The 19,377-nt window shown below is 55.8% G+C and overlaps 8 protein-coding genes across 8 annotated transcripts; 6 read left to right on the forward strand and 2 right to left on the reverse strand.

Moving 5' to 3' along the window:
* Window positions 1-556: 556 nt before the first annotated feature.
* LTHEOB_6268 (Quinate permease) lies at window positions 557-2,379 on the forward strand (the record flags this gene model as incomplete). Its single annotated transcript, XM_035515505.1, has 4 exons — window positions 557-687; window positions 739-909; window positions 965-1,177; window positions 1,230-2,379. 4 exons carry the CDS (start codon window positions 557-559, stop codon window positions 2,377-2,379), a joined length of 1,665 nt encoding a protein of 554 aa, XP_035372851.1.
* A 398-nt stretch (window positions 2,380-2,777) lies between these two features.
* Window positions 2,778-5,050, forward strand: LTHEOB_6269 (Set domain-containing protein; the record flags this gene model as incomplete). The annotated part of the gene is made up of 5 exons (XM_035515506.1): window positions 2,778-2,978; window positions 3,045-3,482; window positions 3,649-3,974; window positions 4,026-4,590; window positions 4,685-5,050. The coding sequence occupies 5 exons, from the start codon at window positions 2,778-2,780 to the stop codon at window positions 5,048-5,050; spliced, it is 1,896 nt and encodes a 631-aa protein (XP_035372852.1).
* A 2,241-nt stretch (window positions 5,051-7,291) lies between these two features.
* LTHEOB_6270 (Hco3- transporter family protein) lies at window positions 7,292-9,392 on the forward strand (the record flags this gene model as incomplete). Its single annotated transcript, XM_035515508.1, has 7 exons — window positions 7,292-7,395; window positions 7,451-7,806; window positions 7,873-8,048; window positions 8,105-8,308; window positions 8,380-8,763; window positions 8,872-9,055; window positions 9,148-9,392. The coding sequence occupies 7 exons, from the start codon at window positions 7,292-7,294 to the stop codon at window positions 9,390-9,392; spliced, it is 1,653 nt and encodes a 550-aa protein (XP_035372853.1).
* Window positions 9,393-10,180: 788 nt separating this feature from the next.
* On the forward strand, window positions 10,181-12,099 carry LTHEOB_6271 (FAD binding domain containing protein; the record flags this gene model as incomplete). Its single annotated transcript, XM_035515509.1, has 4 exons — window positions 10,181-10,289; window positions 10,350-10,749; window positions 10,812-11,162; window positions 11,214-12,099. The coding sequence occupies 4 exons, from the start codon at window positions 10,181-10,183 to the stop codon at window positions 12,097-12,099; spliced, it is 1,746 nt and encodes a 581-aa protein (XP_035372854.1).
* Window positions 12,100-12,228: 129 nt separating this feature from the next.
* Window positions 12,229-13,452, reverse strand: LTHEOB_6272 (Acid phosphatase; the record flags this gene model as incomplete). The annotated part of the gene is made up of 1 exon (XM_035515510.1): window positions 12,229-13,452. One exon carries the CDS (start codon window positions 13,450-13,452, stop codon window positions 12,229-12,231), a length of 1,224 nt encoding a protein of 407 aa, XP_035372855.1.
* A 1,773-nt stretch (window positions 13,453-15,225) lies between these two features.
* LTHEOB_6273 (Thymidylate kinase protein) lies at window positions 15,226-16,493 on the forward strand (the record flags this gene model as incomplete). The annotated part of the gene is made up of 2 exons (XM_035515511.1): window positions 15,226-15,316; window positions 15,370-16,493. 2 exons carry the CDS (start codon window positions 15,226-15,228, stop codon window positions 16,491-16,493), a joined length of 1,215 nt encoding a protein of 404 aa, XP_035372856.1.
* Window positions 16,494-17,037: 544 nt separating this feature from the next.
* Window positions 17,038-18,114, forward strand: LTHEOB_6274 (50s ribosomal protein l1; the record flags this gene model as incomplete). Its single annotated transcript, XM_035515512.1, has 3 exons — window positions 17,038-17,285; window positions 17,399-17,963; window positions 18,019-18,114. The coding sequence occupies 3 exons, from the start codon at window positions 17,038-17,040 to the stop codon at window positions 18,112-18,114; spliced, it is 909 nt and encodes a 302-aa protein (XP_035372857.1).
* A 178-nt stretch (window positions 18,115-18,292) lies between these two features.
* LTHEOB_6275 (Oligomeric golgi complex subunit 2) lies at window positions 18,293-19,294 on the reverse strand (the record flags this gene model as incomplete). The annotated part of the gene is made up of 1 exon (XM_035515513.1): window positions 18,293-19,294. The coding sequence occupies one exon, from the start codon at window positions 19,292-19,294 to the stop codon at window positions 18,293-18,295; it is 1,002 nt and encodes a 333-aa protein (XP_035372858.1).
* Window positions 19,295-19,377: the final 83 nt, after the last annotated feature.

Consider the following 19,377-nt stretch of genomic DNA (forward strand, 5'->3'; position numbering starts at 1 on the left):
CCGCTGCCAGCCGCCGTCTCAGTCGACAATGCGCCCATGAAGGTTCGCAAGCCGCGTCGCCCAGAACGCGATGGATGCTGGCTGAGAGGCTGATGGCTGGTCGGCATTTGAAAAAGGCGTCGGCGTTTGCTCAGCTCACACGATGGGGAGTGCCGTGAACGCCTCCCGCCCCATGTCCCCGCATCCCCGCCCTGACATTTCTCGCTCGCAACTCGGCAGCGAAGGCCCAATATTGACGACACCAAGCTGCTTCGGGAGATCGTCCCCCGCTCAGGCCAAGGTCAGCATCCACAGCACCACCACGCCAATCTGGGGCCCCATATCCCGGGTCCGCTTTTCTGCGTCGCGTGGTGCGAGTTCGTCGGCTTTTGAACGATGCGGCCTCGGGCTGCCCATGACGTGAACGGGCGGAGATTCTCCGTCTGCATATCACTCCCTGCTTGGTGTTGCAGACTTCTTTTTTAACCTCACCGCTGCCCTCCCCATGTTGCCGTAGCCGCCCACCACTCCTCCTTCCCGCCGGCTCAGTCTCTCTGCGCACTACGCGGGCACAAACATGTCGTCCTCCGAATTCGACCCACGCGTCCCCTCCAAGACTGGAGTTGCGAAAATATGGGACGACATCAAGACATACCGGAAGGCTTACTTCCTCACTGCTGTCGCCTCGTTTGGCGGCATGTTGTTCGGGTGAGTCACGACCTTGATTTTCGCTCAAGACGATACTGATGGGCATGACAGTTGGGATACGGGCTTGATTGGAGGCGTGTTGACCATGGACGCCTTCCAACACTCGTTCAACCTCGACCCGGACAGTGACTCTTTCGCCAACCTTCAGGGAAACATCGTTTCGGTTCTGCAGGGTGGCTGCTTCTTTGGCGCTGCCTCCTCGTTCTGGTTGAGCGACAAGGTGTAAGTACACAGCGCTCGCACTGCCGGAGGAGAGAGGCTCACCATGACCGAATAGTGGCCGCAAATGGGCTCTGATCCTCGCCGACCTCATCTTCCTTATCGGCTCCATTATCCAGACAACATGCGCCCTCGGTGCGACAGACGATCTCGCTCAACTCTACGTCGGCCGGTTCATTGGAGGCTTCGGTGTTGGTCTCATTAGTGCTGTGGTGCCCACCTACATTGGAGAGAATGCGAACAAGGAGATCCGTGGGCGCTGCATTGGATGGTGAGACAGTCTTTTCGCACGCTGTTGTTCAATGACCTGCTAACGTAAACAGTATGCAATTGTTCAACGTCACGGGCATCATGCTGAGCTACTTTGTCAACTATGGCATCAGCAACCACATCCCGAGCGCCACCGATTCGACCAAGTGGCGCGTTCCCTTTGCGCTGCAGATGCTTCCTGGCGCGTTCCTCCTCCTTATCATCTTCCAGAACGAATCTCCGCGTTGGCTGGTGGAGAAGAACCGTCTGGCTGAGGCTAAGCGTGCTTTGGCACACGTCCGGGCCAGGTCTGAGGATGACCCTGTGCTGCTGCAGGAGCTTGACGAGATCATTACCGACTTCCACGGCAAGGAGAGGCTTTCCCTGGTTACGCAGATGAAGTCAGTCTGCGCGAACAAGAAGATCTTCTACCAGTCCAGCATGGCGGTTGTCTTGATGTTCTGGCAGCAGTGGACTGGTACGAACTCGATCAACTACTACAGCCCGCAGATTTTCAAGAGTGTCGGTCTCGCAAGCCAATCTGCCGGGCTTTTCGCTACCGGGATTTACGGAGTTGTGAAGGTCGTCTTCACTGCGCTTGGGCTGATGCTCGGCGTCGAGCAAGCGGGCAGGAAGTGGTCGCTGATCTGCGGTGCTCTTGGGCAGGCTTTTGCCATGTTTTACATCGGCATCAACCAGGCGGTTCACCCCAACGACAGCAGCCTGTCGGGAAACAACATCTTCGCCATCATCTGCGTCTACCTCTTCGTCGTCTTCTACTCGTTCGGATGGGGCCCGATTCCGTTCATCCTGTCGTCGGAATGCTCTCCAAACCACGTGCGGTCTCTTGTCATGGCGGCTGCTCTGATGACGCAATGGCTCTTCAACTTCGTGATTGCTAAGCTCACGCCGATCATGCTCGACGAGATCACATACGGAACGTTCCTGCTATTCGGCGCGTGCTGCATCATCATGCTGGTGTACGCCATCCTGTGCGTGCCGGAGACCAAGGGCGTCCCGCTCGAGAGCGTCAATCTTCTGTTCGAAGGAAACATCATTGCTGGGGCGACCAAGGACACGATCCCGCGGTACAGCAGAGCGAAGAAGCTGCAGAACCACCATCTCGGCAACGATGACGACAGCTGGAGGGCTCCAAAGTCGGTGGATGACGAGGAAGGATATGCTGGGAAGGCGGCGAACGTGCAGCACGTGGAGCAGTCGTAGTTTGTTTTGAGTTTGTTGAGCGATACCATGTTATAGTTACTTGAAGAAGAAGAGCAATGGAGCGAGTCATGGACTACGTCATCCCGCGTGCAGTCGACGTCGTCAGGGGATGATACTGAGGCCCAGATAATGGCGGGTGAAGGATTGGTTGGACCCAAGGTTCAGGCTAGGCTCGATCCTGGGTGGAAAAGCGGCTGGGACGATCGGCATGGCTGACATTTTGATTTCTCAGATGAAGTATTCTGCAACAGACACATTGCGGGGGCGGAGTGGAGTCGCTCTCGTTTTTTGGAGGTGGAAACTCTCCACGCCCCCATTCTACGCCATCCCGCAAACCGCGTAGCGCGCGGCTGCGAGGGCGGGCAGTCGATCCCTCTGCAATCCACCACGAAGGAACCATGACCTCTCCCAGCGACGAGGCTGCCGAGATCTCGGCCCAGATCATCCGCTCCATCCAGCAGCAGCTCGCCTCGGTGCTGCACAACCAGCTCCTCGCCTCGGGCACCCTTATAAAGCCCACCCTCCATCTCGAGGGCGTCATCCACGAAGGCTGGGAGGGCGCTGCCAACGCTCGAGCCGTGTCCCGCCGCATCGATCTCGTGAGTTTTATCCCCTGTACGCCAGCCGCCACTCCTTTGCTGAGTCGCGCCGGGGGGTGAAAAAAGGGCTCAATCGACATCGCCGCAATCAGAGCCGCGTCGGCTACCCCCCACCACACGCCTGCTCCCACTGATGCCCCGTCTACCCCGGCCGGTGATGCGAGCAGCAATGGGTGCACACTCGCCTTGACCCGGCCCCAGCGCGCGCGCCGCCCGCCGCCGCGCGATTACCTCTCGGACCCGGAACCGGCTTCTAAGCGCAGAAAGGAGACGGGCGGTCTCCGTCTGAGCCGCCCGTCCTGTAACCCGTCGCCTAACGAGCTCGAGGAGGAAGACTCCGGGCCCGCGCCTGTCCGCCAGATCGAGCCCGAGACGAAGAAGTTCCCTCAGCGCAAGAAGGTCGCTCCCAAAGTCCGTCCGCTGCAGCCCTCGACCTTAGACCGTCTGATCATCGGCATCTGGGAGCAGATTCACGGGAGTATCAGCTTTGACCCGCAGATTGTTGTAAGTTCCCATGTGAACATGTTGTATTATATGTCACTTTGATTTCCATAGACCCTCCGGACAACTACCCCTTTCATATCACGTGAAAACCTCTTTCTTGGCAACCCATGAGGACAGCATAGCGGCCATAATACACATTTGCAAGCACCTATCTGACGGGTCGTAGATTGACCAATGGAAGGAGCCGCGGGCAGTCCAGAAGAGTATCGACTCTGTCGGTGCCCCATCGCAGATGGCACTCTCTCCCATAGGAGCCAAAACATCATCTTTCAACAGGATGAACGTCCTCTGTAGGAAAGTCACCACTGCAAGTCGCTGCTGCCGCTCTCTCGAGGTCATAGTCCAGGCGTATTGGATCCAATGCTTTGACGCAAGAGTGCAAGTTTTGTGTGATACTAACCCCCAGCAATCCCCAACAAAAAGCCGGAAAGCTGCCCTCATGGAGGCCTGCCAGGATTTCGGCTGGAGCGAGAAAGATCTCAGAAACAAGATGTACGCCCGTATATGAGAAGCAACTTGTGCGAAGCTAACTTCAACATCAAGGGCCATATGGCGGGGCTACTATGAGATCAAAGAAGCAGCCGGATGGGTCGCTCTGGTCTTTGCTGGCATGGGTATCTACCGCTTCTGCAAGTATCGCATCAGTTTCGACAAGGAGGCCATGCAACGTTTGGCTACTCTCCGTCCCCGATTCGAAGTAGCAGCCGACACCTTGCAGCCTCAATGGCGACAGCTGCTCTCCTTCATCGGCGAATCGTCCGAGCGCACTTTCCACGGCCATCCCCATGACTGGGTGGTTGCAGATAACAGAATGCCCGTTCCGCTGGCCCATACATACCTGCAATGGGATCCTAGTTTCACATACGAACACATCGACTCTTCCATCCTAGACGTCGAGGCATGGGGACTGGCAGACCCCCGCGAGCTTTCTTCTGACAAACCCCAGCAATCTTTCACGTGCGATTCTTGCAGAGAGTTGCAAGCAGACGACCCTGCCGTGAACTGTTGTCGCTGCTTCCCCAACCTCTACGGTGGCCCGCGGAATCCGTGTCCGGTCCAGGTCTTCCGGACGCCCAACGGCCGTAACAACGGCCTCGTGGCTTGTTGCGTAAGTTAGATTTCTCTCTCCCTCTCTCTCTCTCCGTGTCTCCACCCAAGTCGTTTTCACACCTTCGTCTGACACCACATCATCCCTTTTTTAGCCATTCGAAAGGGGCATGGCGATAGGCGAGTTCGTCGGGCTCGTCACCCGCGGCCTGCACAACATGGACGTCATGCAGGGCGAGACCAACGGGCGGACGTACCAGATCTGGCAGGGGCGCCAGGGCAACTACACGCGCTTCGTCAACCATTCGTGCCACCCGAACAGCCAGTTCGAGAAGTTCACCTGGCTCGGCGTCCAGCGCATCATCCTGGTGTCCAAGGGGATAGAGGCTGGCCACGAGATCACCGTCGATTATTCCGGCAGGTATTGGACCAATTTGGATAAGGAGTGCTTGTGCGGAGAGAGCTGCTGTAGGTATCGCAACAGGGGTGGTAGTAGAGTCGAGACTAAAAGTCACGAGTAATGAAAGAAAGAAAAAAGTGCGCTTGGAGGGAAATGCTATTAGCCGGTTCCTTTGTCCTTCTCTTTTTTTTTTTTTGACTTTTGTGGTTTGCTATTGGTGGATGTGTGTGTGGTACATGATATCGGCGTATTGGCAGTTGGTGCATGGTTTCGTGTTGCTGCGTTATTGAACGCAGCTATCAGACGACACCCTAGGCAGAACTGATCAGGTGTTGGGAGTTGGTCGGTGATCTTAACGAGAAACAAGTAAATAGCGTATGCATATTTATTGTGAAATGACTCCATTCACCATCGTACCTTTGTTTTCCTGGCCTTGGAATTGTCGTCCGATTTCTTCATGCGGCAATCAGGAGGGAATGTCCGTGGCTCTCCGGGCTGTGGTACATATATGGCAGACCGTTGTTGCGGTCGTTGTTGTTACAGAAGGGACCATTGATGGGCATTATACAAGAAGGTGTACGGCTTACTGAGGCGAGAAGCTGAGGAGATGAACGGGCGATGTATTGAGCTATCCGCAAGAAAGCACTAAATACACCCCTGGCTGATCGCTCCCTCCAACAACGGGTACTGCAGCTGATGGCTAGCGTGAATAAGAGCAAGACCCTTCGAACATAGCGTAGATACGCCTCCGCTCTCTCTCTCTTTTCCAATGAAAAAGAACATATATGGATAGTTGAAGCTATCATCCGGATGTAAATGTGAAATTAATAATTATACATTCACGTCCGGACGATAGCTCCAACTACCCGTGGCATAAGCGAAAAATGAATTTACACTAACAATCGGCTGCAATAACCCTCTGTACTCGTGACATTGACAAATATCTTATCATTTTTCTTTTTTCGGCAGGAAATAATATGATTTTGTCCAATTAGTAGTTCCCTACGACCGATGGCGATGATGCACCAGCAAGATGGGTTTCAAAGGTACAAGAAGTCGTGAATTGAATGATCCAGAGCTAGGTAGGCGTACTTTGGCACATTGGATGTCAATCTAATAAAGAGGGCAGGGGTATAAGTGTCTGAGACTTGAGAGCGCTATTACACTTTAGCTACTACCGACATCGGATTTGCATTGTTGGGCACAGTTTCGACCGTAAGACATGAAAGATAGCGTATTACTTGGCGAGGACAAAGTGGGGAGGCGGGAGCAGAGGTGGCTTCCAACGCCAGGTAGCGCATCAGTACGAACTGATTCAGGCTGTCGGTGGGGTCAAGAGGGCTGGAACTTGCATGGAAGGCTATTCACCGAGCAGAATGTCCGAGTTGTTGGCCAGTTCCACGAAGCACAGACGACAAGGAGCCATGATTGCGGCTCGGATGTAAGCATGTTTTGCGGTTTCGGCTTGGCGTCGCCTCCACCCTGATTAGCTGTCAATGACCCAGCGGAATCGCACGTGGAAATAGCGGCGTTGAATACGGGCACATCCTAGGTGGAGTGTGTAATGCATTGGGAGGGGTTGGCTGTGCTGCCTGCAAGCATCAAGGGCTTACATGGAAGTGACTAGACATATGTGTAGGGCAGGATTTGCACAGCTAGCGGGGGTTGATTGAGTGATTTTCTGCCCGGGCAGCAAAAATGGTCGGGTTGGTGGCCAATAGCGTGGTGTGGGGCGAAAGGGAGCTGCCGGGTGACAGGCACGCGGCTGCTCCGCACAGCGGCGGGTCCCTTGACCACCCGCTTGACTCTCGGCTGCTGTCATTGTCCGTTCATCGCGACCACAGCTGTTCACAGATGCAAGCCATTGGTGAGGATAGCAATGGCATCAAGAGGAGCGCTCGCCGGTGTCCTCGAAGCCTCCTGCAGTCCACATCCTTCGTGGTTGCCATGTCTCGGCAGATGGAACTAAGTCTGCGCTGACGACAAAGCGCCGTGGCTCCACAAACTGCCACTCCCGTTGCGGCAGGCAGGCGCAGGGCTCTTACCGCTCCCGCCAAGCTGCTGTTGAGATCGATCTTGCACAATCAGTCTGACTAGCCATGCGTACTAATACCTTTGCACCTCCTGTCCAGGAAGTGACGCGTTTCCCGCTACCATAAGCCCACCTGCACCACCCGCCGTTGTATTTCTCGCGCCTTCCTTCAATTTGTTTTCTATCATGACTTCGAGCTCTTCAGATAAACTTGACTCGGGCGAGGGGGCAGGCGCGCCTCTCGCCCGAGAAAAGTCGTTTGCGGATTCGTATACCTTTGATGGCCTCAAGGGATGGCGAAGATACAGAGTACTTCAGCCCGGTCGCGGCATGTACCACGATGTCAAGAGGCGCCTGCCCTATTACTGGAGCGACATCACCGATGCTTGGACCTACAGAACGGTTGCCAGTACGATTCGCATGTATTTTGTCAAGTAGGCATCATCCCTGACGAACTACAAAGCTTCTCCAGATCTGACACTTAGTTAGTCTTCTACCCGCCCTCGCATACACTTTAGATATGTACCGCCGAACTGGCGAGTTCTTCGGCGTCAACGAGGCACTCTTCTCCTCTGCCCTCGCTGCCATGGTCTTCAGCATCCTCGGCGCGCAACCTCTTACCATCGTCGGCATCACTGGCCTCATCTCGCTCTTCAACTACACCATCTACGACATCATCATCCAGTACGACGCCTCAATATACCCACAATTCATGGCTTGGACCGCCATTTGGGCCGCCATCTTTCACTGGTTGGCTGGAGTTTGGAACCTATGCGATTACATGCGTTATGTGACCGACTTCTCGAGTGAATCCTTCGGCATGTACGTCGGCATCATCTACATGAGTAAGTGCCATCTGCTTTCACTATTTTGCTTTAAGTGAATCTTCGGGGTGCTTACTATTTCGAAAGTCAAGGGGGTTGAGGAACTTGTGAATGAGTTCAGCGTCGAGGGAAACGCAGCAGGCTACCTTGCGTGCATGATTGCCATTCTCTACTTCGGGAGTATATATGGCCTCGAGAAGCTTGGTGCAAGTGTCATGTGGAAACCTTGGTTCCGCGGTCTTCTAGCGGATTACGCTTACGTGGTAAATAAAGTTGAACACCCCTCTGCCGAGCATCGTGCTGACTGGATAACCCACAGATCGGGACGCTCTTCTGGGTCGGCTTTTCACACATTCCCGGAAACCTAAAGTCGACCCATCTTACCTTCGTCCCCATCTCCCGGGCCTTTCATCCCACTCAGCCTCGCAGCTGGCTGATAGACTTCTGGAATCTCGACGTCAAATGGGTTTTCGTTGCCCTGCCGTTCGGATTACTGATCATGCTGCTCTTCTACTACGACCATGTCAGCACCATTCCGTAACAAAAGTTCCCTAATAACAATAGAACGATGCTGACGCATTCTCGAGAGAGCAGAACGTGAGCAGCCTCACGGCCCAGGCCCGCCAATTCCCGCTCAAGAAGCCGGGCGGCTTCCACTGGGACTTCTTCCTGCTTGGCTGCACCACCTTCGTGGCCGGCATCCTCGGGCTGCCCATGCCCAACGGCCTGGTGCCGCAGGCCCCCGTGCACACCGACTCGCTGACCGTCTACGAGACCGACCTCAAGGTCATCGCCACGGCCGAAGGCGAGGGCGCCGAGCTGCGCCATCCCGTCGTCAGGGCCGCGGCCGTCGTCGAGCAGCGCGTGTCTCACTTCCTCATGGGCCTGGCGCTGATCGGCACCATGACGGGTCCGCTGCTGATCGTGCTGCACACCATGCCGGCGGCCGTGTTTGCTGGTGTCTTCTTCGTCGTTGGTGTACGTTGCTGCTGCCTCTCTTTCTCCTTTTGTTCTTCTGCGCTCTCATTCGGCTGACACGCATATATGCGGACTTTGTCTTGGCTGACGGGAGATTTTGGAGCTTAGTGGGGTTCCATCGAATCGAACGGCATCGTCGGAAAGCTTGTCATGCTTATGCGTGAGCGTCGTTTCATCCAGCACGACGAGCCGCTCCTCAGAATCGAGCGGAGGAAGATATGGATGTACATCGGCTTCCAGGTCGTCGGCGTCGCCGCTTGCGTGGCCATCTCGCAGACGATAGCCGCCATAGGTGCGGGATACTTTCTTTTAACCCCCCTCCATTCGTCTGATCGTGGGGATGACGTGGCTGCTTGTGTCTAACTTGAACTCAATCGAAAACAGGCTTCCCGGTCCTCATCTGCGCCATGATTCCGCTGCGAACGCATGTTCTGCCCAAAGTTTTTACCAGGCATGAACTCGAGGTCTTGGATGATCTGACGGCGAACAACTCTGCGGTGCTGGCGAGCTTAGGCGGCGCACCGACGCTTCCGGAGAATGCCACGCCGGACAATTATGGCGTGGAGAAGAGATATCATGAAAAGGGACATGGGGTCGAGAGACAAAGAGCTGGAAGTATCCACCGCTGAACATGGTTTGGGTATTTACAGGGGAACGAAGTCAAGACGAAAGCTAATGTGATGGATGCATGTGACGAACAGAGCGGAGAGGACTTCACGGCCGAGGTGAGTGAGGTGGGGTAGGACATGGTCAACCGTTGGCGGGAATAACGCATGGGGACACAAGTGAGGGGGAATAGCGGAGAACAGTTGTACGACCGACACACCTAGATCACTTTGAATGTTAGCCAGCAGTGGTTGCTACATTCTTTGTCTCACGTACGATACCTTATGGAGCTACTCAGGATGTGAGTCTGACCTTCAGCATAGTATTGTTTTGCTTTTGCCGTGGTCCCAGTGTATGCTTGAAGTACAAAATACGTTGAGAGGGAACGGATCATTAGTCCATCTTCTACGCCTTCATGACGTTGTTCAGCGATATTATTAAGCCCTCGCTGTACATATATAGCACCAAGACGGCTCGTCGAGAACTTTGGCTATCGGCGGCTAACGACGTAGGTCCAACTAATCACTTCCACTTGGGAGTTCATTACCTAGTCCTCACTAGTGCTGATTTTTAGTAGAGAAACGGGTTCTTAACCTCGGATATTTTATTGGACAAAGCAACAACAGAGTGTGCGGGACCGCATAGACGACTATCCGATGCTCGGGGAATTACTGAATAGGGAATGTGTTCGGCCGAAGTCATCTGCTGCATATGTAGAGTAACAATCACTTGTCGAGACTATATATATGTGAGCTATGGGACCTAGGACACATCAGCATCAGATTTGAAACAATTCACATCTCAAGCAACAATGGCTGGAGAGGTGGCTCGTACCGATGTTTTCATCTGCGGAGCTGGGCCGGTCGGCCTGCTGCTGGCGTACAGTCTCGCACGCCAAGGCATAAGCTCGCAGGTTGCTGGTGTGTATCAAATTTCTCCCGGATCTCTGAAGAGAAGATAGGTTACTGATCGTAGCGCAGAAATGTATGACCGCAAAACCCAAGAGAAGTTCGGCCGCGCGTGTTCGCTGTATCCACGCACTTGCGAGCTCTTGGAACGCGAGGACCTGTTCGACCAGATGGCCCAGGTTGCCTTCATTGCACGCAATTCCGTGACGTACAAGAATGGCCAGTTAGTACCGGGTCGCGGTTGGCAGGTCATGTGGAAGGCGATGTTGGATTCCTTCCATCAGTATTTTCTGAACATCCGGCAGAAATATTCCGAGGAAATATTCCGCACAAACTACGAGTCTTTTGGATACGAGGTACAGTATGGTTGGGAAGTGGTGGGGTATGACATTGTCAAAAGCATTGGCGATGGATGCAATGTCACGGTGCGGATTCAGCAAGTGAAGGGCAGCGAACAAAAGACTGTCAGATGGTAAGTCTAGGAGACAAGAAGATGGTCAGGTATATCAGAACAGTAGCTTACCCTGCGTGCAGCAAGTACCTCGTCGGTGCTGATGGAGGACGCTCGCAGATCCGCCGTTTGTCCAACATCCGCATGGAAGGCGACCAAACAACTTTCAATTGGGTGCGCCTCGATGGCAAGTACAAAACAGACATGCCATTCCCCGACGCCGGTGCTAGTTCCATCGAGACCGAAACTCACGGCAACGTGTTGTGGGTGCGTCTTGATGGCGATGCTCATCGCATTGGCTACGTCTTGTCGCCCAGGTTGTACGAGAAGTATGGTGACAACATCACCGAGGAGCAGGCCATGTATGAGGCGGTCGAGGCAATGAAACCGTTCTCTCTGGAAATTGAAAGGCTTGACTGGATGACGCGCTACAGGTGAGTCTCCACCGAGGTCCGCTTGGGGAGCTCAGCTAACATTGATGACAGCATCAACCAGAGAGTTGCTGAGCACTTCTTCTTCAAAGACTATGTCTTTCTCGCTGGAGATGCTGGCCACACGCACTCGTCCGGCTTCGCCCAAGGAATGAACACGGGTGTTCATGATGCCACAAATCTCTCCTGGAAGTTAGCCGGCACAATCAAAGGCTGGTATCAACCTACCATCCTCCGGAGCTATGAGGATGAACGACGACCATCTGCACAGCACCTGATCGAGGTCGACAAGTTGGCGTCTGCGGCCATATCTGGCGTTGTGCCGCCCCAGTACAAGCAACTCGCAGCCGAAACTTCTCCCAATCAGGTTCTGTGCACGATCATGGAGGAGACTGCCCCGTTCACTGTTGGTCTGGGAATTGAATATCCCAACTCGCCCCTCAACCATCCACGGCAGCGTAAGTTGATGATCGCTCAAGGCAGTCGGGCTCCCGATGTCCTCCTGCAGAAGCCAGGTGCTCTGGTCAAGACTCGGCTCTACGACATCAATAAAGCACCCGGCCTTTGGACAGTCCTCGTTTTCACGGGAAACCCTGCAATCACTCGGCCTGCATTAGCACAGTTGCGCGAAGCTCTGGAGTCAGCGACAAGCTTCGTGAAAAAGATCGGGCACATGATTCAGCTGTTGACTATTATACCTGGTACTGCCCCAAGCGCATGGAGCGTACTCGGAGGCCCGGCCTTCGGAAAAATGTTCATCGACCCTGGCTTCGAGGCCCACGGTAGATACGGCATTCCTCAGGAGACTGGCGCCATAGTGGTTGTGAGACCAGATACCGTGCTTGGATTTGCTGCCGACTTTGGTAACGTTCATGAGGTTGACAAATACTTTGCTGGATTCTGTAACCAGCAGGGCTTCAAAGCGAGAGCCCTCATTTGAGTCTGGGAAAATTTCAATTTGCTTATATCCTGTTTCCGTACGGAAAGTTCCCTAACAGTTTCGGTTAGCACATGGATTTTTCTTAAAGAGCAGCAGTAGACGCCGCAGTGAAACCGACTTTTGGACGTATTAAACACTCTGCCTTGTCAACCCGTCCCATCCACTTGCACTCACATAATCCTCCAAATCGATATTGTTACAGTTACCAGGAGCGTTAACTGGATTGCACCTGACAACACCATCTGTGGGCAACTTCGCAACATAATTGCTACCATACCTGCTAGCCATTCCAACACCCGGCCAGTCGGTACTCACGACCTGGGCACCCGTCTCAAGAGCTCTATTCAGCCGGGCCTTCGCAGCGTCATCGCCCATGAGAACGGAGTTGATGGGCTCGTCCGCACGCGTGCGAATCAGGTAACCCTTCCGCACCAGCTCCTGGATCTCCGCGAGGTTGTCACCAGAAGGGTCGTTCCGCTTGATGAAAGCGGCGTCCGCCTCGCCAGGTAAGGAATTCGTGAATACTACACGGCCTTCAAGACTCGTATGACCGTTGGCACGGTACGAGTCGCGGATAGCATTGGTGTCCGTGGGGTTGTTATCCATGACGAAGAGGAACTTGCCCCTGCTCTCCTCGAGCGTTGGCCAGCCATACTGCAGCACTGCGTCCTCGAGAGTGAGGCTTTTGTCGGTCTTATCGCGGCCTCGAAGACGCACATCGTCCGGCGTAATGATCTTGTCGTTGCCCAGCACTGCGCGAATTTCGTCGTCCAGAAGACCCAGACTCGTGGCGTTCCACGGTTCGCCCGGCGCGCCACCGACGGCCCGAAGACGCTCATCCACGGTTTTGTACTCGACGTCGATGATGACGGGCACGTGGGCGGGGTGCTCGTCAGACCACTTCCGCAGCTCCGAGAGGCACACCTTTAGAGTTGGGCAGACGCTGCGAACATCAATGTCGCTCACATGCAGGACCTTAGCTCCCGGCGCATGCATATGCTCCTGCCATGTCTGCGGCGGCCCGGGCAGCTGCGCAAGGCGGTCTATAAGCGGATTGGCGAATTGGCCCGGAGAATAATAGTCGGCATAGACATCGAGCTCGAGACTCCGGACCGACTGGTAATTCAATTGATCGGAGAGCGAGGCATGGCTGTAATAGAAGCTTTGCGGGGACGGGACTAGAAGCTCAAAGATTGGTCGTGCAGATATCGAGACCTCTCGATGATAGCTATTATGAGTGCCAATGACTTGGATGTGGTTGAGGCGGAGATCGGCCGTGGTTGATGCCGGCTGGAGCGGGTTCGCGTGCCCAAACTGAAGGATCGCTTCAAACAGAGAAGTCAGATGCCGCATGGCTCAAAAGAATGGGAGCCGCACAGAGTATGATGGAGCTGATCTGTACCGCTCCTGTGAACGACTGCAGTTGTATTCCACATGATGAGTCTCCGCAAACGCTCCCGGCACTTCCGACGACAGCGGCCGTACCATGCTGGTGGGGTGACGTACTGTGGATCTCGTCATTGCAGCTGATATCTGTGATCTGGGTCGGAGGCGCTGATAAACTGGAATATGTTGCAAACAGTTGAATCCTAACAGTTCGACTTCGCAATTCATCAGCTCGTCATCGTGAGGTTGGAGTCAATGTCCCTTGGATGCTTGGCTCTTTCTCACGTGTGGCGACAAAAGGATTCCAATTGGCGAATACGCTCCGCAGCACGTGATTCTAAACTCAACATTCCCTGTGCATATGGCGGTTACTTTCTGCATCATTTCCGTCTTATCCTATCCGAGAGCCTTCACATTACTGGCTGCTCCGGGTGAGGCGGTTGCAGCCTGTTTTCGGAGTAGCTCCGGAGCGGTGGCAAGTGAAATTCGCCGCGTGTGAAGGCAGCCTTTTTCCGAAAGGTCATGCTCAATCTTATGGAGAGTGTAGCGGGGTCGGTGTGAGACAGTGTGGTCCGAGTTGCGGCGAAGCAGCTTCGACTAGACGAGGGCTAGGGAAGTCGTATCCCAGCAACTCACGGCGGTTTCATAGTCGCGTGGATGCGGACAGGTGAAACCAGTGTACGCGGGGAAAACCAGGTGGACGCGAATCTGCTACCGCTTGGGGTAGCAATATTAAATTCCACTTCCGAAACCGGTGCCTGGGTGTCTACCTCGAACACATGCGCGGTGGAGGCCGAAGACGATCCCAGGGCTCGAAGACGCGCTAAGTTGGGAGCTGACCCGAGCAGAGCGGGGCGGAGGCTGGGAAGCGGCTTATCGTGGGCCATGGCTAACGCGAGGCGTGACGTGCGTATGAAACGGCAATAATGCTGTGTCTTTCCGGGCTCGCCTTGCGTCGGCGGCACGGGCTCGCGAGTAAGGGCTCTCGTACAGTCGCCAGCTGAGTGAGTTGGCGCTGCGGACGAGGCGACTTAAATTGGCCATGGTGGCGAGGCTCTAGGCCTGTGAGCTGAGGCTAGGCAGCTGAGGAAGCGCCGGATGCGACGTTTGGGGAAGTTGAGTCTGGGGCCGGCGGCTTCATCACGATCGGAACGCGGTGCAACGCGTCGCGTCGCGTTCGCGCAACCCTGTCGGCGCAGCGTGTAATGCCGGTGGCGGGCAGGGGCGAAGAGGCTGGGAACCAGTGCTTTGACAGCTCGGCGTCCTGGCGCATGACGGCCAGGCACAGCAAACCGGTTTCGATCGACTGCTACTGGTAGAATAGCTTAGTGGCCGGCGCAGGCCCTGGTCGCCCAACACCAACAGCACACGGTGCAGACGCGCCCTTCCTTGCAGGCGCCACAGATCGCGTCTCGTGCGACCGGGCTGACGCCCGCCCTGGCCCGATATACACCTCGCGCGCCCTCGACCCATCCCTCTCCTCAGGCTTGCTCCGTCTTCTCCAAGTCCTCCGCGTTGCGACTCCTCGCCCTGCGTTGCTAAACTCACCGACTATTGTTGCTGCCTGCCGTCCGTGCTGCCGTTCCCCGCTCCGTCGGTTGTTTATTTCTCTACCTTTCGCGGGCGAACGTCAACACGCACATCCCCGCGCACGATTCGCGTCCGAGCTGCTCCACTCGACGCAAAATCAGCAGCAGCAGGACCGCCGTCTCCGAAACCATCGCAACCGCATCCCAGAAAATGACTGCTCACGTTCCTGCACGCCAGCCCTTTGCGGCCCTGGATGGCCCTCGTTTGAGGAACCTGACCAGTGCGAAGAACCGCCAGAACTGTAAGCTAGCTCGCCTGATGCCGATCCACCGTGCCGTGCTCACCCCTCTGCAGCCATTTCTGCTTCTGCATTCCCGTTCCCCTCGTCTGGCAAGCAATCTAAGTACTCGCCATCCAAGCGTCGCCACACGACCTCTCCCTTCGATGAAGCCTTCGACAGCGAGAACGTCGACCCTGCTGTTTTTGATTCGCCCACCAAACGCTCCAAGAACTTGGATGGAAGCCCGAAGAAGGTCTCCAAGTTCGTCGTGAGCACTGATGCCGTGCCCGCTGCTTCGCCTGCCACTCGCTGCTCGAAGCCTCTGTCGTCCATTGAGAAGCCGCGAACATCCTCTGTGCCCACCCAGTCGACTATCAGCACCAGCCGCGGTTCCCCGAAGCACAAGCGTGTTGGCCTCCTGTCCAAGCGTCGTACCACTCGCATTGATCCGCCGTCCTTTGGTCTCAGCCCTCGCCACAACGCTGGTGTGCCTTTCTCCATCGACGCTGCTCTGAGCGGTACCATTTCCGACCACGTGCCCGCCCCTAAGCCTGCTGCGCGCAAGCCCGCCCCCACCCTTGATGAGGCAATGCCCAAGGGTTGGTTCTTTGAGATCCACGAGGACAGCCCTGAAGAGGAAGCTACAAACATGATGGAGCACTCCGCACTTGTCCTGGACATCTCATCCGACGATGACTCCGACACTCGTGCCGAGAACGAGTCACGCGAGAAGGGCAAGGAGAACATCCCGCCGCCTGATTATTACCTTGTCGCGAGCTCCCGCTCTGCGAACGGCCCCGACGCTGGTTCCGAGCCGAGGAAGATCAAGCAGCGCCGCAAGGTTGAGAAGGACGCCATGGAGGAGGATCGCTCGCCGCTCTCCGCTCTGCCTGCCTCGGACTACTTCGGAGAAGGGCTTGACGGGAACTCGTACGTCATCGTCGATGGCACTGCCCCAGAGAAGCCTTCCTCGCTGTCAAAGGAGTGCACCTTTGACGACGTCCCGTCACGAGAGGGGAAAGATACCGCTACCGCCACCGCTACTATCACCAAGTCTGCAAAGAACGCTTGCAGCACTGGCAATGACCTCGAACCAGCCATTCCTGAGGTCTCTCCGTCAGAAGAGAGCAACGACTTCGTCATCTTTGACGAGTCCGCAGCCGAGGCGCCAGACACGAGCACGCCTGCGAAGGTTTAGGCCTCCTTTTCCTCTCTGTCAAAGTGACGAAGCGAGCGCTTATGAGTATTATACCCCTTCTCACTGTTAATTCTTGCTCGCTACCCGTTAGCTACGTCTGGCGAGGTCGGGTTGGCGTTTATGATGGCTTGATGTTTTTTCATTATCTGAGTTTAGCGATTGTTCTAGCGGGTTCGGTTCTACATGGGTAAAAAGCAGAGGCAAGGCTGCCGGATGGGTGTTCATGTGCATTGGTTTTGATCTTTTGGTTTTTCAGCGGTCGATTCTGGGTGCTGTCACGATATCGCGGATGAAGTTCCGATGCCATTGTGTCACGGTGCATGTCTTGAAGACAGGAATCTGTAGTTGATCTTAGCAACATACGATAATTGCTGCCTCAAACGATGCGTTCCATCAAAAGTGCAAGGTGAATTTTGACAATGTCGTTGCATTACAATTACAATTATGCGCACGGACCACGTCGATCGGAGCAGTCGGCCGTCAAGCTCCGTCGGCGGGCTGGAAAGTCGACAGCAACGCGACTCCACCAAGCCCACGCGCCCCAATGGCTTCAACACAGCGGTGTCTTGCTCGCTTGAGCAGGAATGTCCTCAATCCCTCAATACGGCCGACTGCCGGTCGGGCACTCGCCCCTGCGTTGATACCCATCCAGCAAATCCGCACCGCTATCGCGGGAAAGGGCTACAAGAAAAAAGACGACGCCAGCAGCAAGAAGAAGAAGAAGCCCCGGAAGACCTACCTCACCCCCGACCTTAAAGAAGCCGAGCAATTCGCTCTGCTGGATGCGATCCGGTACGGTTCACCCTCGGCCGATATTTGGCGGTCCTCGCAGCACGCGCCTCAGAAGCAATCGCACCAAAAGCAACCCGGAGAACCAGATATACTGACGCCCGACTTCCGTGCAGGTACATTCGCGCTTTCGAGGCCGGCCTAGATCCCAAATCTCCCAAATATGAGCTCCACCTAAAGCTCCGCACGCTCAAGAACGGCCCCGTGGTGCGCAACCGCCTACGCCTGCCGCACCCGGTCAAGACGGGCCTGCGCATCTGCGTGATCGCGCCGCGCGACTCGGAGGCAGGCCAGGCGGCGCTGGCCGCGGGCGCGACTGTCGTTGGCGAGGACGAGGTGTTCGACGCCGTCAAGGAGGGCAAGATCGATTTCGACCGCTGCCTGTGCCACCCGGACTCGCTGCAAAAGATGAACAAGGCGGGACTGGGCCGCATTCTTGGTCCAAAGGGGCTCATGCCCAGCGCCAAGATGGGAACCGTTGTCAAGGACCCGAGCTCGGCGGTCAAGGAAATGGTCGGCGGCGCCGAGTACAGAGAGCGATTGGGTGTGGTCAGGATGGCCATCGGGCAGCTGGCCTTCACTCCGGAGGAGCTGCAGAAAAACATCAGGCACTTCATTGACAGCGTGAAGAAGGATATGGCGCAGCTGAGTGACCGCATCTCGAAGGACATTCATGAAGTAGTAAGTTGTTCATCCAATCAGGTTCCCATAAAGGGCTGTAACTGACCCTTTCCAGGTGCTGAGCTCAACGCACTCGCCGGGATTCAGCTTGAACGGAGACTTCAGAGGGCCTGATTCGCCAAACCCGAAAGACCTTGTATCTGTAGATTAAACAAACTTTAAGGGTATATATTGGGCATTGAAAGCGGACACGGAAAATAGTGTATTATCATGAAATGACTTTTGGAATCCATCGGTATACTGCGGCTGCGTGATCTGGGTATTATGTGCTGCTTGGAAAGAAGACGCTCTAGAAGTAAAGGGGGTTACCCAGAAATGCTCGTGGGTCTTCAAGAGCCTCCCTTCAGGACCTTGACAGCCTCGATGCCTTCGTCCATTTCTGCGTAGATGCTCATGACTTTGAGCACTCTATTCTTGCCTTGCGGGCCCGCGGCCTTTGCCGATTTCAGCTCCGCTCCAAGGTCCAGCAGCAGGGTATTCCGAATCTTCGTCAAACGAGGCTCCTGCGCGACCAAGAACGGGTGTTCTTTGCCAATCCGTCCCGCGGTCTGGCGCACGCTCAGGTACTGCCTCGCCAGTCTCCTCAGCTTCCCTAACGAGACGCTGCTCCCCAAGCTCTCCTCTTCCTCCTCGTCGCTCTCCTCATCGTCATCATCGTCCTCCTCATCGCTGCTCTCCGTGCTCTCTCCCTGCCCCTTCGCGGGCCCCTGCTGCCCGACGACCAGCGCAGCCTCCAGCTCGCCCACCCTCCTCTCGACCTCCAGCAGCGCCCTCGCGACGGCGCGCTGCCTCCTGACGGCCTCGCGCTCCTCGACCAGGCGGCGCACCTCTTCCTCCCTGCCCGCGACGGCGCCGCGCACCTCGCCGACGGCCTTGCGCAGGCCGAGCAGGCCGACGCGCACCTCCTCGACCTTGTCCTCGCCGCCGTGCAGCGCCTGGCCCAGGCTCAGGAAGTCGGCGTAGTTGGCGTTGACGAGGTCGAGCAGCTCGCGGCTGATGAGGCCGCTGCGCGCGCGCAGGTCCGACCGCAGGTCCGCCAGCGTCTGGTGCCGGTGCGACAGCGTCGACAGGTACTGCGCCGCCGAGAACTGCTCCGCCGGCACCGTGAAGGCGCTGCGCGGCAGCGGCGCCGGGTACGGCAGGTCCGCGTCGTCGTCCGAGTCGGAGATGAGGCCGCCCGTCGAGATGTGCACCTCGGGGTCCGGCGTTGAGGGTTCTGACGTGGCGTTGGAGGAGGGGAGCTGCAGAGAGCGCCGTTTCATGTTAGTGGAAAGCTGTCGGTTTTTGGTAGGGGCAAGCTGGAAATGAGGACGGACTTCGAACTTGCTCATGGTTGCAGCTTTCAAGTGTTCTGATTTTTGTTGGAAGCGCTTTGCAGTTTAAGGTTTGAAGTGGTTATAACCTCGATTCTGGC

This window comes from Lasiodiplodia theobromae (genome assembly GCF_012971845.1).
Source record: "Lasiodiplodia theobromae strain AM2As chromosome Unknown scaffold_18, whole genome shotgun sequence".
Classification (NCBI taxonomy): domain Eukaryota; kingdom Fungi; phylum Ascomycota; class Dothideomycetes; order Botryosphaeriales; family Botryosphaeriaceae; genus Lasiodiplodia; species Lasiodiplodia theobromae.